Source organism: Trichechus manatus, unplaced genomic scaffold (assembly GCF_000243295.1).
Source record: "Trichechus manatus latirostris isolate Lorelei unplaced genomic scaffold, TriManLat1.0 scaffold00138, whole genome shotgun sequence".
Lineage (NCBI taxonomy): Eukaryota > Metazoa > Chordata > Mammalia > Sirenia > Trichechidae > Trichechus > Trichechus manatus.
The window spans coordinates 3,686,137-3,703,746 of record NW_004444074.1 but is presented as its reverse complement, the minus strand read 5'-3'; the positions used below and the strand labels follow the sequence as shown (position 1 = coordinate 3,703,746).

The 17,610-nt window shown below is 40.4% G+C and overlaps 1 protein-coding gene across 1 annotated transcript in view; it reads left to right on the top strand.

The window, feature by feature from the left end:
- The first annotated feature begins 6,850 nt into the window (after positions 1-6,850).
- CRLF3 (cytokine receptor like factor 3) overlaps positions 6,851-17,610 on the top strand; it is a 43,757-nt gene continuing 32,997 nt past the window's right edge. Inside the window, exon 1 of the mRNA XM_004385395.2 lies at positions 6,851-7,062. Within this exon, the coding sequence (XP_004385452.1) occupies positions 6,946-7,062 (117 nt within the window). The 5' untranslated portion in view covers positions 6,851-6,945. The remainder of the gene's footprint in view (positions 7,063-17,610) is intronic.

Below are 17,610 nucleotides of genomic sequence, written 5' to 3'. Positions count from 1 at the left end.
CCGCGGGAGCCCAAGGTCACCGCCTCTACTGGTTGGCGTGTGTTCAGTGCTCTCACCTACCAGTAGTTTGGTGGTTTGTAGTGCTGATAACTTCATGCATCATTTGCATTGTTTTCATGGACTTGTTTAGCCTTTACTTTTCTTTCACATTAAAGTTGCAACTGCATAAACATAGACAAAAACCAAACCCCTTACCGTCGAGTCCATTCCGATTCATAGTGCCCGGTACAGTTTCCAAAAAGCGCCTAGCAGATTTGAACTGCCAACTTTTTGGTTACCAGCCATAGCACTTAACCACTACACCACCAGGGTTGCCTACATAACCATCGAGTATGTTTATTTCGTTTGAGAGCATAGTTTTATTGGAAGGTACGTAAGAGGGGAAACAAAGCACGTAAAAGGACTTAATCAGCTAATAATGGGAAGCCACCTCGTTAGACAGGTTATGCAAACTGATTTTAAATACTGAAGTGATTGTACCCGTCTTTATGGTTTTTGGTGCTGTCTTAGAGTGGATTAGGAACGCTGGTGGTGCAGTGGTTAAAGCGTTCGGCTGCTAAGCCCACCAGCCTCTCAGCGGGAGAAAGGTGTGGCAGTCTGTTTCTGTAAAGATTTACAGCCTTGGAAACCCTATGGGGCAGTTCTACCCCCGTCCTATAGGGTGGCTGTGAGTTGGAATCCACTCCACGGCAGTGGATTACAAACAAAAACAAACCCGTTGCCTTCCAGTCAATTCCGCCTCATAGCAACCGTATAGAACAGAGCAGAATTGCCCCATAGGGTTTCCAAGGAGCAGCTGATGGATTTGAACTACCAACCTTTTGGTTAGTAGCCAGATGCTTAAACACTGCACCACCAGGGCCCTCCTACCTAGGAGCACATACACATTTTCCCCAATAACATTAGTAACAATTACTTTTTCTTTGAAAACTAGTCCTGAATAAGGTTTTTCAAAAGGAGAAGATTGTACTGCTTTCAGTCTTCTAAGAATATACTGTTTTGTTGTTTTGTTTTTTTAAATAACTCACGTAGGTATATATACATAGCCCTAAAAAAGGAGGAGGAGAAGAAGAAAGAGAAAGAGGAAGAACGAGAAGAAACGAAAAAAATTACAGAGAAAACTACAAATCTGCTTTGACTTCCACTCCCAGATTCGGCCTCCTCTTCTCCCCACAGGTAACCACTGTTACCTATTCGGTACGTAGCAATGTAATTTTTTTTAAAATACTTTTACTTACGTATATGCATCCATAGCAAATCTTTAGCATGGTTTTTATTTACATAAATAATATCACTATAAATATTGCTCAGCAATTTGTTTTTTAACACAACATCGTTTTCAAGAGCTATCTGGGATGCATGTAGATCTAATTCATTTCATTTCATCCTAAGTATGCCATCCAATTATACACTACATTTTATTTATCTGTTTCCTTAGTGATGAATATTTATGTTGTGTCCAATTTTCTGTTATTCAAACATTCTTGCCCATGTCTCCTTGAACACATGCAATGATTCTCTAGGATAGACATCTAGAAGTGAAATTGCTCAGTTATAAGGTATGTCTGTAGTGCTTTTTTTTTAATATATAATTTATTTTATTTTTTGTTGTTGAGAATATTCACAGCAAAACATACACTAATTCAACAGTTTCTATATGTACAATTCTGTGACATTGATTACATCCTTTGAGTTGTGCAACCATTCTTACTCTCCTTTTCTGAGTTGTTCCTCCCCCATTAAAACAAACTCACTGCCCCCTAAGCTTCCTATCTGACTTTTCCAGTTGCTGTTGTCAGTTTGATCCGATACAGCTAGATCTTAAAAGAGCATAATGCTCAAGCAGACATTCTTTACTAGTTATGCTAAACCGTTGTTTGGTTTTAAGAAAACTTCAGGGGCTATTTTTGGTTTTGGTTTATGTTTTAAAGATTATCTCAGGACAGTAGTTTCAGGGGTTCATCCAGCCTCCATGGCTCCAGAAAGTATGGATTCCATGAGAATTTGAAATTCTGTTCTGCATTTCCCTCCTGTTGATCAGGAATCTTCTATAGAATCTTTGATCAAAATGTTTAGTAATGATAGCCGGGCACCATCCAGTTCTTCTGGTCTCATGGCAGAGATGGCAGTTGTTCATGGAGGCAATTAGCCACACGTCAATTTCCTCTTTCTATTCCTGACTCTCCTTCCTCTGTTGCTCCAGGCAAATAGAGACCAATTGTTGTGCCTTGGATCTCTAGTGCTTTTTATTCTTCTGAATTATTAAGCATTTGTACTGAGTTTATTTTTATATATGTAGTTAGTATTTTATACAACCCTTAATCAGGAGCTCCTGGCATTTGTTAATTTTAAATTAAATGATCTATCATGTTCATATAGCCATTTAGAATTTATAATATACCTAGAATATCTTCCCCACCTGGGTAACCCCTACTTTTTTCAATATTATTTTTTATTAAAGTAATGCTTGCACTTGGTTAAAAACATCAAAGAGCATTAAAAATTTTAATTTATTAAAAAAGACAATTTATCTCTATTTCATACCCTAAGTCTATTTCCTAGAGGCAGCCATTTTCAACTCTTTTAGCAGTATATCTCTTTATTTTTAAATACTGTAATATGCTTGTATAGCTATTACTTAATTTAACAATTTTAAACAGTATTGGTTAATGTCTTGTTATAGTGCTTGAGGATTTAACTCTCTTATAATACCATCCTCTACACTTCCTCCTCTTCCACCCTCCAATATAGTTACATCACAATTTGTTAAATCATTAATGTTACATTTTTATGACTGTGTAAATATTGTATACTACTGAACCAAGTGGTTTACTTTCCCTTCCAATGTTGTTGCTTTTCCTGGAATTAATACTTGCTTCTTTTTTTTTCTATTTGCTTTGTTTTTATGTACTTATTACCTATTGCCAAGGGTCAAAACAGTCAACAATAGGTAGGTCAGAGCACCAGGTAAGTCAGAGCACCAAAGAATCTGTGATCGTTAGATCGTTAAGGCTGTGTGTCAACTTGGGTGGGCCAGGATTCTCAGTGGTCTGGCAGTTATGATGTAGTTCGGCAGTCGTATAATGATGTGATCACCTCCATGATGAGATCGGATATAATGTGATCACCTCAATGATGGGATCTGCTGTGAGTAGCCAATCATTTGAAAGGGAGTTTCCTTGAGGGTGTGGCCTGCATCCAACATATGTGGACTTTCTGACAAGGCTCGTAGGCTTTTGTCCACTCTGGATCCTGCAGCTGGCTCCTGTTTGTCTGACCTCCAGTTCTTGGGAATTGAACTAGAAGCTTACCTGCCATCTTGCCTGCTGATCTTGGGATTCTTTGGTCTTTGTGGCCTGCAAGCCAGAGCCTGCTGTCTGACTTGCCGATCTTGGGTTTGCTAGCCCCTGTGGCTATGTGAATCAGGAGAATCCTCCAGCCTGACTCATGGACTTGGGGTGTTCTAGCCTCTACAACCGCCTGAGCCATTTCCTTAATATAAATCTCTTTCTATATACACATACATGCTTCACTGGTTTTGCTTCCCTAGAGAACCCAGCCTAAGACAGAACCAAAACAAATTCTGGCACTTAGGGCTGGAAAAATGTCTAGAGGGCCCCTGTTATGACAGACATTAACCCAGTAGTTTCTGGATCCTGGGTAGGCTGTGGGTCTGGGAGAATGTGTCAGGGGGCTCAAATCATGACTACTTGCCAACTAACCAGTATGGCATACCTACTAAACATCAACCTAGCTGATAGTTAACTTTTTTAAAAATATTTAAAGAAATCAGTCCAATGTCTAGAAAAAGTTTTCAGATGTTCAAATACATCAGATAATCTATAGGTTCTGTTTTTTTCTCAGAGAACTTCGTCTCACTGCCTCCTAGTCCACTCTGGATTAGTTGATCTCTGCATTTGCAGCAAAGAGCGTATTCAGGAAACTCCCTGAATAGTTATTCACCTGTACTTGGGGAGCTCATATCTTCTTTTTTTTTTTTTTTTTTTTAATTCCTTTATTTTGGTGAAGCTTTTCCTGCAGTAACTTCATAAGAAAGAACAAACCATTGCCTTGGAGTCAATTCTGACTCATAGTGACCCTACAGGACACAGTAGAACTGACCCATAGGGTTCCCAAGGCTGCAAATCTTTACAGAAGCAGACTGCCACATCTTTCTTCCACAGAGTGGCTGGTAGGTTTGAACCACCAACCTTTCAGTTAGCAGACAAGCTGCTTAAGCACTGCATCACCAGGGCTTCTTAAGAAAGAAGAGATGGAGGCGAAGTTTTAAGTCCTTGCATATCTGAGACTGTCTCTACATTCTAGCTAGTTTACTTGCGTGAATGCCTACTCCACTCTTCTCTTGTAACCAGCATTGCTCTGGACAAGTCGTATGCCATTTTGACTCTCTTCTTTAATGAGAGCTATTAGAATCTTCTCTCCATCCTTGGTGTTCTGAAAGTTCATTTTCCTGTGCTTTGGTATGTGTCCTTTTTAACTAGAATGACCAAAGTATTCTGGACTGAATCCATGGTTACCAAGCAGCTCCCTTTATTTTCCAGCTGTTGTGATTTGCTCAGCAATTATATTCTCATTGTAAATAAATAAATTGGCAAATTGCTTATACCTTCATTTCTTTATGAGTTTTTTTTTGTCTTTTCTTGATTTTTTATTTCAGTGAGGTCATACAATATTTGTCCTTTTGTGATTGACTTTTTCACTTAGCATATTGTCTTCAAGTTCCTTCCATATTGTAGCATGTATCAAGACTCCATTTATCCTACTGGCTAAGTAGTATTCCATTGTATTTATGTACCACATTTTGTTTATACATTCATCTGTTGGTGGGCATTTAGTTTGTTTCCACCTTTTGGCTATTGTGAATAGTACTGCAGTGAACATTGGTGTACAAGTCTCTGCTTTCAAGTCTTTTGGGTCTACACCTAGGAGTGGAATTGCTGGGTCATATAGTAGTTCTACTTTTAGTTTTTTGAGGAACCACCGCACTGTTTTCCACAGCTGCCGTACCATTCTGTATTTCCACCAGCAATGGATAAGGGTTCAAATTTCCCCTCATCTTTGCCAACATTTGTTATTTTCTGTTCTTTGTGAGTCTTATTAGCCTGAGTCTGCCCCCCCCCCCCCGAATCTGCTCACCTCTGGCTACACTTCAAAGGTCAGTTCTGGTCAGAGAGATGATAACTCTGGATCATCTTCCTCTCTATTATTCCTAAGAGTATTTACTCTTTAGGAACTTCTACTCTAAAGCTAAAAATAGTGCATCCAAATTTTTCAAATGTGGGGAGTAGTTTCAGAAGATTTCCTTCAGTTTTCTTTGTATTATCTTTTTGTACAATATGGATACATTAGATACATATTTCCTGCCTCCTATCAGTTAGTAGGAAACCCTGGTGGTGTAGTGGTTAAGAGCTACAGCTGCTAACCAAAAGGTCCGCAGTTCAAATCTACCAAGTACTCCTTGGAAACTCTATGGGGCAGTTCTACTCTGTCCTATAGGATCAGTATCAGTCAGAATCAACTTGATGGCAATGGGTTATCAGTTAGTAAGCTAAGGAAATAAAGTGGAATGAGACTAAGGATAGTTTTTATGCAAGTTTTCCTTTTAATTTTTTTCCACCTAGTATCACTCTTGGCCCTTTGGCTAAGATCGAGTGCAGTACTTCACATAGCAAAGCCCTCAGGGGTGGGGTCTAATTCTGTTCAGTTAGCCTTATAGAGTACACAGAACATACTATGTTTAAGAACATTTAATAAGTTCTGTTTTACACTGTTCAAATGGTACCTATGCTCTCCTATTCCCTTGAACCATTTGACTATCTTTTCCCCTCTTTCTACTGTCAAACCTCTGTAAGAAGGCCACTATCCTAATTCAAGCCTCTATCATATCACACAAGGACTAATGCCATATGGTTTTTCCTTAATTGTCTCTTCCCCCAACCCCCTGCAACATATCCTACATATATATTCATTTCACTGAATGTATATTTACTGAGGATTTACTATATTCCAAGTTCTACCTTAAGACAAACCCAAGTCCCACCTCTCCATCATTTACCTTCTTAAAACATTATTTTGCAAATGTCACTGCACTTGCAAAAATATTTTAATGTCTACTCATTAAAGTAAAAAAATTTTAACCTTAACTCCATGGCCCTTCTCTCTTAACTTCATCTTCTAATTCGGTTCTACCTTTTCAGCCAAACTGGTGTACTCCTTTCTCAAACAATCCATTTATATTTCCATCTTCAGCTCCTTATACCCTCACTCAATTCATGTCCTACGTAGAGTGCCTTTCTCCATTCCTTTTTATTGAGTTAATACCTTAATTCATATTTAGTTATTAATACCTTAATGAATACCTACAGATACTTGTTGAGTACCCACGTGCCAGAGTACCTTATCTTAAGGATAAAGCTAATATCCATTTTCTCCAGAAAGACTTCCCTTTTCAAAACTTTTCTAGTTGCAAGTGTCGAGGTCATTTACTTAGCAGGGCAGTTCTACCCTCTCCTATGGGGTCGCTGTAAGTCAGAATCGACTGGACGGCAATGGGTTTTTTTGGGGAAAGTTGATTCACCACTTTGTCAGTTTCCTTATCTGTGAAATAGAGATACAAATAGGATTGTTAGTGAGGCAAGAGTGAGACTAGATGAGGAAAGCACTTAGCAGAGTGTTATCAATCCTTCCACGCCGCCACGTATTTCCCGAGGAACCACCATGCGGGCTCACCGGGGACAGAGACTCGGCCTGTAAAGTCCGTGTGGCTGGGAGCCGAGAGAGCGAGACGTCAATCAAGACAGCGGCGGGGCGGGGCGTGGCAGCCCTTCCGCCTGCGAGAGGCCGTGCCGGGCCGCTCCGCAGCGGCCGGGACAGTCAGGAGTCCGCGCCCGGAGCCGCCGGCCGCGCGGCGGGACTAGGCGGAGGATGGAGCCGGAGCCCGAGTTGCTGCTGCAGGAGGCCCGCGAGAACGTGGAGGCGGCGCAGAGCTACCGGCGCGAGCTGGGCCAGAGGCTGCAGGGGCTGCGGGAGGCGCGGAGGCAGGTCGGCGGGCCGCGCCCGAAGGGGCGCTGCGGGCCCCGGTGAGGGCGTTGGGTGCGGAGAGGGTGGACGAGGGAATGAGGACTTCGAGGGGTGGGAGTGTCCAAAGACTGAGGGGAGAAGCAGAGGAGCTCTAAAGGTTAAACGAGACCTAGTAGGTCTGGGGGTGTGGGGGCGGGAGGGGGGTGCTGGGGAGGTCTTAGGGAAAGGGACAAGTTTCGGGGATCTAAGGGGAGGGTGAGGGGCGTTCCCTACGCTATGTGGTGCAGTGATGGAAATAGGGGTGGGGTCCGAGGTTGAGGAGAGTAAGGGGCCAGAGCGAAATCCGAGGGACTCACAGAGGGCAGTGATGAATGAAGAGAGTTGGGGGAGGTGGACATTATTTGGGAAAACTTGCCGTGGGAATGGGGATTGCTTTTAGAAAGCCTGAGGAAAATGTGGGGCATATGACTTGAGGAGAGCTAAAGCTGGAGACAGAATGGATATTGGAAGGGAAAGTTTAAAGAGAGGGAAAGGTAGGTGTTGAGAAACAGTGTTAACACTGAATGAATGGGGTTAGTGTCTGAAAGTAGTACTTAATAATATCTCATGTGATCTTGAATGCATTTTTGTAAAAATTTAGAATAATCCCATTCCAGATGGTTTAGAATTCAAAGTGAAGGTGAAACTGTGTTGGAAGAGCAGAAGAAGGAAAACGAAGTGTTTGATGGAGCGAATACAGAGGTGCAGAAAGATGGAAAAACGGATGTAAAGAGACTAGTGGTGAAAGGAGACGCTAAATATACTTTCAAGTGGCACAGTTATCTGTTCCATTGGGACAGGGTTATCAAAGATACAGAAAAGCCACGTGGTTTCTCGACACCCTTAAACATTTACAGAAAAAGATTATAACCCACTGCCAGTGTGTGATAGGACAGGCTACTGTTAACATAGATGCTTAATAAATACTTTTTAAGTGAGTACTGTTCCATCTGAATTTCTCTAGGTCACCCTTGATATTCATCTATACTGTCATCCTAGTAACTTCCATGTTTCAGTGAATTTGAATACGTACAGTTGGTAGAATTGTGTTGTAATAATTGGCTTTGGATACTCTCATTATTAGGGATACTCACCATGCTTTGGCTTTTATATATTTTAAAACAACAGCAACAACAACAACAAAACACCTATCATCCAGCATTCTTGTAGAGCTGGTATAGGCCAGGCATCATTCATATTTTAGTAGCAAAACTGGGAACACAATCTAGAGATGCTTATCCTGATGTGGTGAATGCTTTTCAAGGCCTTAAAATTTACTCACCTCGATTTTCATTTGAAAACATCTACATTCTGCTATTATGAAAGAGAGGTTCTAAATCTAGAGTGTTGTTAAAAAGAGGAAGATTAAAATACCTCTTACTATATGACTCATGTTTAAGCCAGTTAAGATATCTTATAGGAACCCTGGTCGTGTAGTGGTAAAGAGCTCGGCTGCTAACCAAAAGGTCGGCAATTCAAATCCACCAGCCACTCCTTGGAAATCCTATGGGGGCAGTTCTCTGTCCTGTAAGGTCGCTATGAGTTGAAATCGACTCCATGGTAAAGGGTTTTTGTTTTTATTTTTTATATGACTAATGTTTAAGTCAGTTAAGATATGTTTTATATGAGCATGACTGTTGTTTAAGTTCGCAGTTATTCAACAGTGGAGTTGGCACTAAATGGATGAGGTTAGTACCTGGGAGTAGTGCTTATTAACTTCATGTGTGATATTTAATGCATTTTTTAAAAAATTTAGTGTGCTCTCTTCTTAGATGGTGTAGCATGCAATTTCCAAACCCATATTCTTTTACAGTTTATATCCCATAATTTAAATACAGGACATACTTTCCTATAATTTAATGTAGTTTAATACAGATTGTTTTTTGTTATTGTTTGTTTTTGAGGTCCGTTGTCTTCTTGGGCTTGAGACAGAAAACACTAAGAGACCATCCATCACAGTTAGGTTCATGATGACATTGCCTTCTGACTGGACTGAGTAATAGAGAAGTTCTCTTTTGTGAAACTGTAATGTGTTCTGTGCCAGTGCCAGTTACAGCAGTCTCTCCTCAAAGCTAATTCTAGTGGATTGTACATGTTTGCGTTTGTAGAATAAGCCCTCTGTCAACTGCATTTTAAGGAAGGTCTGTGTTACAAAAATGTTATCAAAATAAGCAGCTGCTTTTGTCTAGTGGTTAGGATATTTTTAGAGTTCCAGCCATTTTCAGAAAACTACGTAAATGTGATGGCTTTTTGGTCAGCGATTTTGCCTAGGAGAAGAGAGAGAAGAGCAGAGAGGAAGGGATGCTCCACATTTGTTTGTGTATATTTTTTACTAGCTGATTTTGTTTCGTTTTGTCACTTTTTCTGTGTTGAGATATAATTCACATAGCATAAAATTCATGCTTTAAAAATGTACAGTTCAGTGGTTTTTGTATATTCATAAGGCTGTGCACTCATCACCACTCTCTAATTCCAGAGCATTTTCATCATCCCAAAAAGAAACCCTTTACCCATTAGCAGTCACCCCTCCCAGCAACCACTAATCTTTGTCTCTATGTATTTACCTATTCTGGACATTTCATATAGATGCAATCATATAATGTGTGGTTTTTTGTGTCTAGCTCCTTGCATTTAGCGTGATGTTTCAAGGTTCGTCTGTATTATAGCATATATCGGTACTTCATTCCTTTTTATGCTTGGGTAATATTCCAATGTGTGAATATACCGCCTTTTATTTATCCGTTTATCAGTTGATAGGCATTTGGGTTGTTTACATTTTTTGGCTATTATGAATAATGCTGCTGTGAACATTCATGTGCAGGTTTTCATGTAGACATATGTTTGCAGTTCTCTTGGGGTATATACAGGTAGTCCCTGACTTACAACATATTCAAGTTATGACGAACTGTACTTACGACTCTCTGGGTTTTTTTTTGGTACATCTTATCATTAGTAATGTGTACTGCATACAGCATTGCAGTGTGTAATTGGCTGATGTTATCATTCTCAAATGTTCAGAGACGAAGATTGGATTTATAAAGATACAGATTTTAAAAAGGCAATAGTTATGAAAACTACAAAGAAAAAAAAAAAGAGGTATTTGACTTGGCATCAGAATGGAACCCCATCATAAGTCCAGTACTACCTGTACCAAGGAGTAGAATTGCTAGGTCAAGTGGTAACTCTGTATTTAGCCTTTTGGGGAACCCTTGGCATACATTTTATCTTTGCTTTTGTTTCTTACCCTTTAAAAAGCTCTCATGAGGTTTATTTCATGTTAAGAAATTATGTCTAGGGGTGATAGTTTGCACAACATGGTGAACATATTAATATTTCTGAATTGTACATGTAAAAATGTTTCAAATGGCAAATGTTTTGTGATATATATTTTCACCACAATTTAAAAAGAAATCATGTCTGTGAAAGTTTAAAAAGGAAGAAGAATACAAATCTTCTAAGTTATTCTGTCAAAAACAACTGCCAACATTTAGCAGTTTCTCTTCTTGTGGTTAAGGCTCTACGGTCTGTTTTTAGAGAAAAGGAAGTTCTGTGTAGGAATGCAAAAGTAGTCTGTAACTCTTACTGCTTGAATAAGTTAAAGGCTAGAGAGAGATGTTCCTTGTTTTCAGGACATCAAATGTTTACAGCCTGCCTAGCCTGACCTATGTTGAAATCATTAAGGATAGTTCTCTATAGCTCCCAGGAATCCTTGGTACTAAGATTTAAATACCAAAGAAATTAACTCCCACTCTGCTGAAGTACTTATTTGTTCATGCACTCAATATTTATTGGGTGCCTACTGTAGGTCAGAGGTATTTCTGGGCTCTAGGGGTGCTGTGATCAGAAGACAGACCACTACCCTCATGGATTTACCATTCTTTTGGTGGCTGATCATTAGGTTATTATCCCTAAGAACAAAACAAAGAAAGCGTAAGTTGTTGTATATTTATTTTTAGATTTCACTTCCCTTGTGTCTTATTATCTAGTGCTGCTAAAATTCTGTCTTTGTTATCTATTGCTGCAATAACAGAAACACCACAAATGGGTGACTTTAACAAACAGACATTTATTTTCTCACAGTTTAGAAGGCTAGAAGTCTGAATTCAGGATGCTGGCTCTAGGGGAAGGCTTTTTTTCTCTGTTGGCTCTGGAGGAAGGTCGTTGTCTCTTTTGAGCCTCTGCTCCAGGTGATCTTCATGTGGCTCCGCTCTCCCTGCCTCCTTTCCTAGCTTGCTTGTTTCATCTCTTTTATATCTCAGAAGAGATTGACTCAAGATACACCCCACACAAATCCTGCCTTGTTAACATAACAAAGACAACCCATTCCCAAGTGGGATTATGACCACAGGCATAGAGGTTAGGATTTACAACACATATTTTGGGGGGACGTAATTCAGTCCATAACACCTTGTGTTTTTCAACACTTGCTCTGTTTCTACAGGGTTCACTTTCTGCTTGTTATAAGTAGATATAGCTGATCAAGATGTCACACACTTAGTAGTGTCAGCTGGTCACTTAGGCCCACAGAGTAGCATTACTTTGATGGCATTGCCACAGTCCAGGGCCTGATCATTAAGCTTTGCATGTCCAGAAATGCCATCTTTATACTTTATCAAAGGGGGATTAGCTTAAGGTAGTGGAGTGAAATGCTACAAGAAGTGCTAGTGTTCTAGTCTGTGTGCAGTTATATTTCGTTCTATAAAATGAATATGTTGGCTTTTGGTTAGAGTGACTCAGTGTCTCTCGGCATCGACGAAAGCAATTCTCTACTCTTTCAGGGTTAATGGCCACATCCTGCTGCCTAATTAAGATACCCTGCACAACTCCGGCCAGTGTTGTCCCTTTGATCCTTGCTACTATAACTGTGGCCCATGACTCATGACACAGCAATGGCATTACCTGGGAGCTTGTTAAGAATGTGGAATCTGCCCCTGGACACCCTTTTAGCTCAGTAGTGAAGTTACTTCTGAGGTTCACCCTTCAGCCAAAGATTAGACAGGCCCATAAAACAAAACGAGACGGAAGGGGTACACCAGCCCAGGGGCAAGGATGAGAAGGCAGGAGGAGACAGGAAAGCTGGTAGTAGGGAACCCAAGGTCGAGAAGGGGAGAGTGTTGACGTGTTGTGGGGTTGGTAACCAATGTCACAAACCACAATGTGTACTAATTGTTTAATGAGAAGCTAGTGCTGTAAACCTTCATCTAAACTACAAAAAAAAAAGACTGTGGAATCTTAGGCCCCACCCCAGACCTACTAAATCAGAATCTGCACTTTAACAAGATCTCCTGGTGATATGTATGCACATGAAAGATTGAGGTACACTGCCTTAGGGTACACCGTTATCACTTGATCATCTCTCCACAGATTTTGTAGTTAAATCTGAATTAAAGGTCTCTTCATAAAATATGGTGGCTTATCCTGAAGATTGAAAGTTGTTTGAAGTATCACACATTTGTTTGTTAGAGAATTATACAAAGATATAAAAATGAATAATTGATAGTTTTAAGCCCATGAGAAGATGTTTAATTATAGCTTGTCCTAGCATGTCTTCACATTTGTAATGTTTGATGAGTAAGTCTTTCATAGAGTTTTGTTTTCATTTTTTAATAGCTGATTTCATATAACTTTTTGAAGATTTAACTGGTAATCTTGATATTACTAATGTGCAATACCAGGTTTTCTTTATATCATTATTCCTGCAGGATTTGAAGACACATAGAATACCAGTTAAAGATTGGGACAGATATTGAACTCAGTGCGGGGAGAAAAAAGTAAATTATTTTCAGAAAACCAGGGCAGGATGTCTTAGTAGCTCAGCAAAGAAAAGAACACTATTATTGCTCCTTTTATCTACCACTTCCCCTTCTGTTACCCGTTTTCAAAACAGTACAGAAATCTGTTTGAATGTGATTTGTTACTGCAGTAGTACTTATTATAGTATCCTAAGAAGAGATTAGATGTAGAGCTAGGGAATATCAAGAACAGATGAAATAGTTTAAAAATTAACCCATAATTCTACCACTTAGGGACAATCACTATCAACATTTTGGTGTATCCTTCTATCCATACTGTTTTACAAAGTTGAGAGTGTACTACTCTATATGCAGTTTGGTATCTTTTTTTTTATTTTGGTTAGCATTATATCATAAACATTTATCATGAGCATTTTCCCATGAGCAGCCCAATTTTTAATGAAGAGGTGAACAGAGTCTATTTTGTAAATATTTATGGAGCATGTATTGCTGGTAGGCTGAAAATGCATTGATTGGTTCAAGTACTCCAAAATACTGGAAGCAAAGCTCTGAAAGCAAAACTAAATTGACTGTTATGTCCTCCCAAAAAATATGTGTTATAAATCCTGACCTGTATGCTTGTGGTTATAAACCTGTTTGGGAATGGATTGTCTTTGTTATGTTAATGAGGCAGGATTAGCATAAGTATATCTTGAATTAATCTCTTTTGAGGTATAAAAGATATTAAACAAGCATAGAAGAGATGGGGTAAGATAGATGTCTAGACACAGGGAGATCTCCAAGGAACCAGGAAGCAGAAGTTGAAGTGACAAGGACCTTCCTCCAGAGCCAACTGAGAGAGAAAGCCTTCCCATAGAGCCGGCACCCCGAATTTGGACCTAGCCTCCTAAACTGTGAGAAAAATAAGTTTCTGTTTGTTAAAGCCACCCACTTGTGGTTTTTCTGTTATAGCAGCACTAGATAACTAAGACAGAATTTGGTACCAGAAGAGTAGGGTGCTGCTCTAACAGATACATAAAATGTGGAACCAGTTTTGAAATTGGGTAATGGATAGAGGCTGGAAGAGTTTTAAGGTGCCTAATAGTAAAAGCCCACATTACCTTGAAGAGACTTGGTACAATTATGGACTTCGGAGGCAATTCTTGTGAGGCCTCAGAAGGAAGTGAGGAGGGCTATAGAGAAAGTCTCTGTCATCTTAGAGAGTACATACAACACCAGCAACAGAATGTTGCTTGAAATGTGGACGTTAAATGTGCTTCTGGTGAAGCTTTGAAAGAAAATGATGAACATGTGATTGGTCAGTGGAGGAACGGCAGTACTTTCTTTTTCTCCTCCATACAAAAATTTATACATACATTGTTATGAGACCCTAATTGCTCTCCCCATACTGTGACAGCACACTCCTCCTTTCCGTCCCTGATTCCCCATGTCCATTCAACCAGTTCCTAACCCTCTCTGCCTTCCCATCTCACCTCCGGACAGAAGCTGCCCGTTTAGTCTCTTGTATCTACTTGAGCTAAGAGGCACACTCCTCACGAGTATCACTTTATGTCCCACAGTCCAGTCCAATCTTTGTCTGAAGAGTTGGCCTCGGGAATGGTTTTAGTTCTGGGCTGATAGAGAATCCAGGGGCCATGCTTTCCAGGGTTCCTCCAGTCTCAGACCATTAAGGCTGGTCTTCTTACTAGAATTTGACAGCAGTACTTTTTAAGCAGTGGCAAAGAACTTGTCTGAATTATGTTCAAATGTTTGGTAGAAGGTAGAACTTGTAAGTGATAAACTTGGATATGTGGCTGAGGAGATTTCTAAGCAAGATCTTAAAGGGGCCGCATGGTTTCTCCTTGCTGCTTATAGTAAAATATGAGAGGAAAGTGAAGGACTTAAAAATGAACTGGGCAAAATGAAAACAGAACTTAAAGATTTGGAAAGTTCCATTGTACAAACTAAGGACGTGTGTCCTAGAATTTTCACCAAGGACATGGCTGCACAATCTTTTATTAAAGAGGTTAAGCCTGTAGCTGACGGATCTAACCAACTACCACAGCAGAAAACCCATCAGCTTAGACTGAAGGGGACAGAGAAAGAACAAAAAGAAAGAATGCCTTTGCCCTCTTGAAATTCTACAGGCAGGAAAGAGGCCAAAGGAGCTACATCTGTTGTCCTCCATGAAAAGAAAAGGACCATCCCTGGAGCAGCTCAGAGATCGGCAGAACTGTTAGAAGGAACACAGGAAGCAGGGCTGCACTGGTTTCAAAGGCTGTCCTAGGTTTAACAGAATCAGATCTTCACTGACTCTGGAGTGTGGGGCTGCTGTTAAGGTGTGGCAGAGGGATGGGGCTGCCATGCCCAAGGGGCAAAAGAATGGGGCTTGCCGGGGCCAAGGAGCTGGGGTCACCACTGAGATGGACCAGAAGAATGGGGCTGCCTAAAGCAGAGGGAACAGAATTGCCATCCCAGAGGGCCTGGAAGGCGGAGCTGAAGCCCAGTGCTGAGGGGCCTCCACCCAGTTACTGGAGAGCAGGGCCATTTCACAAGTGGTTTCAGAGAAGAGGGGATTATTTTCAAGCCTTGAGAAAACCAAAAAACCAAAGCTGTTGCCATCGAGTCGATTCTGACTCACAATGACGCTATAGGACAGAGTAGAACTGTCCTATAGGGTTTCCAAGGAGCAGCTGCTGGATTCTAACTGCTGACCTTTTTGGTTAGCAGCCAGGCTCTTAACAACTGCGCTGCCAGGGCTCTCAAGTCCTTGAGAGCTAATTTGATTTGTTTTGATGGGTTTTGGGCTTGCTTGGTGCCTGTTATCCTTTCTTTTCCTCCAATTTCTCCCATTTGTAATGGAATGTCTACCTTGTGCCTGGTCCACCATTGTACTTTGGAAACAGATAACTTGTATTCTAGATTTCACAGGTTCACAGATGAAGAGGAATTTTGCCCCAGGGTAGAATATGCTTAAAGCTTCACCCATATTTGATTTAGATCATTTGGAAGATGAGATTTTGGACTTAGAGTTAAGACTTCTGGGATGATGTGATGGGGCAAATGTGTTTTGCATGCGGCAAGAACGTGAATTTGGGGTGCCAAGGGGTGGCATGTTATAGACTGAATTATGTCCCCAAAAAATATGTGTTGTAAATCCTAACCTCTATGCCTGTGGTTTATGATCAAGAACCGATGGTACTGAAGGACGAAGTCTAAGCTGTACTAAAGGCATTGGCAAAAAACAAGCCTCCAGGAATTGACTGAATACTAATGGAGATGTTTCAGCAAGCAGGTGCAACACTGAAAGTGCTCACTCTTCTATGCCAAGAAATTTGGAAGACAGCCACCTGACCAACCAACTGAAAGAGACCATATTTGTGCTCATTCCAAAGAAAGATGACCCAACAGAATGCAGAAATTATCAAATAATATCATTAATATCACACGCAGGCAAAATTTTACTGAAGATAATTCAGAAACGGTTGCAGCAAGTACATCGACAGGGAACTGCCAGAAATTCAAGCTGGATTCAGAAGAAGAAGTGGAATGAGGGATATGATTGCTTTTGTCAGATGGATCTTGGCTGGAAGTAGAGAATACCAGAAAGATGTTTACCTGTGTTTTATTGACTGTGCAAAGGCATTTGACTGTGTAGATAATAACAAATTATGGATAACATTGCAAAGAATGGGAATTACAGAACACTAAATTGTGCTCATGCAGAACCTGTACATAGACAAAGAGGCAGTCATTCAAACAGAACAAGGGGATACTGAGTGGTTTAAAAGCAGAAAAGGTGCGTGTCAGGGTTGTATCCTTTCACCATATTTATTCAATCCGTATGCTGAGCAAATAATCCGGGAAGCCAGACTGTATGAAAAAGAACATGACATCAGGATTGCAGAAAGACTCTTTATCAACCTGCAATATGCAGATGACATAATCTTGCTTGTTAAAAGCAAAGAGGGCTTGAAGCACTTACTAATGAAGATCAAAGACCACAGCCTTCAGTATGGATTACATCTCAACATAAAGAAAATAAAAATCCTCACAACTGGACCAGTGAGTAACATCATGATAAATGTTGAAAATATTGAAATTGTGAAGGATTTCGTTTTACTTGGATCCACAAACAACACTCGTGAAAGCAGTGGTCAAGAAATCAAACAATGTATTGCGTTGGGCAAATCTGCTGCAAAAGACTTCTTTAAAGTGTTAAAAAGGAGAGATGTCAGTTTGAGGACTAAAATGTGTCTGACCCAAGCCAGGGTATTTTAAGTCGCTTCATATGCATGCAAAAGCTGGACAATGAATAAAGAAGACCAAAGAAGAATTGATGCCTTTGAATTATGGCATTGGCGAAGAACATTGAATATACCACAGACTGCCAGAAGAACAAAGAGGTCTGTCTTGGAAGAAGTACAGCTAGAATGCTCCTTGGAAGCGAGGGTGGTGAGACTTCATCTCACATACTTTGGACATTTTATCAGGAGAGATCAGTCCCTGAAGGGGGACATTGTGCTTGATAGAGGGTTAGTAAGGACAGCACACACTACAGGGGAAGTCAGCACAACTGGACTAAACCAAAGCTAAGAAGTTTCCTCAATACAATCAAATACTTTGAGAGACAGAGTAGCAGGGATGAGGGATGTGGGGACCATGCTTTCAGGGGACATCTTTGTCAATTGGCATGACAAAGCTCATTAAGAAAATGTTCTGCATCCTACTTCGGTGAGTGGCGTCTGGGGTCTTAAAAGCTTGCAAGCAGCCATCTAAGATGCATCAATTGGTCCCA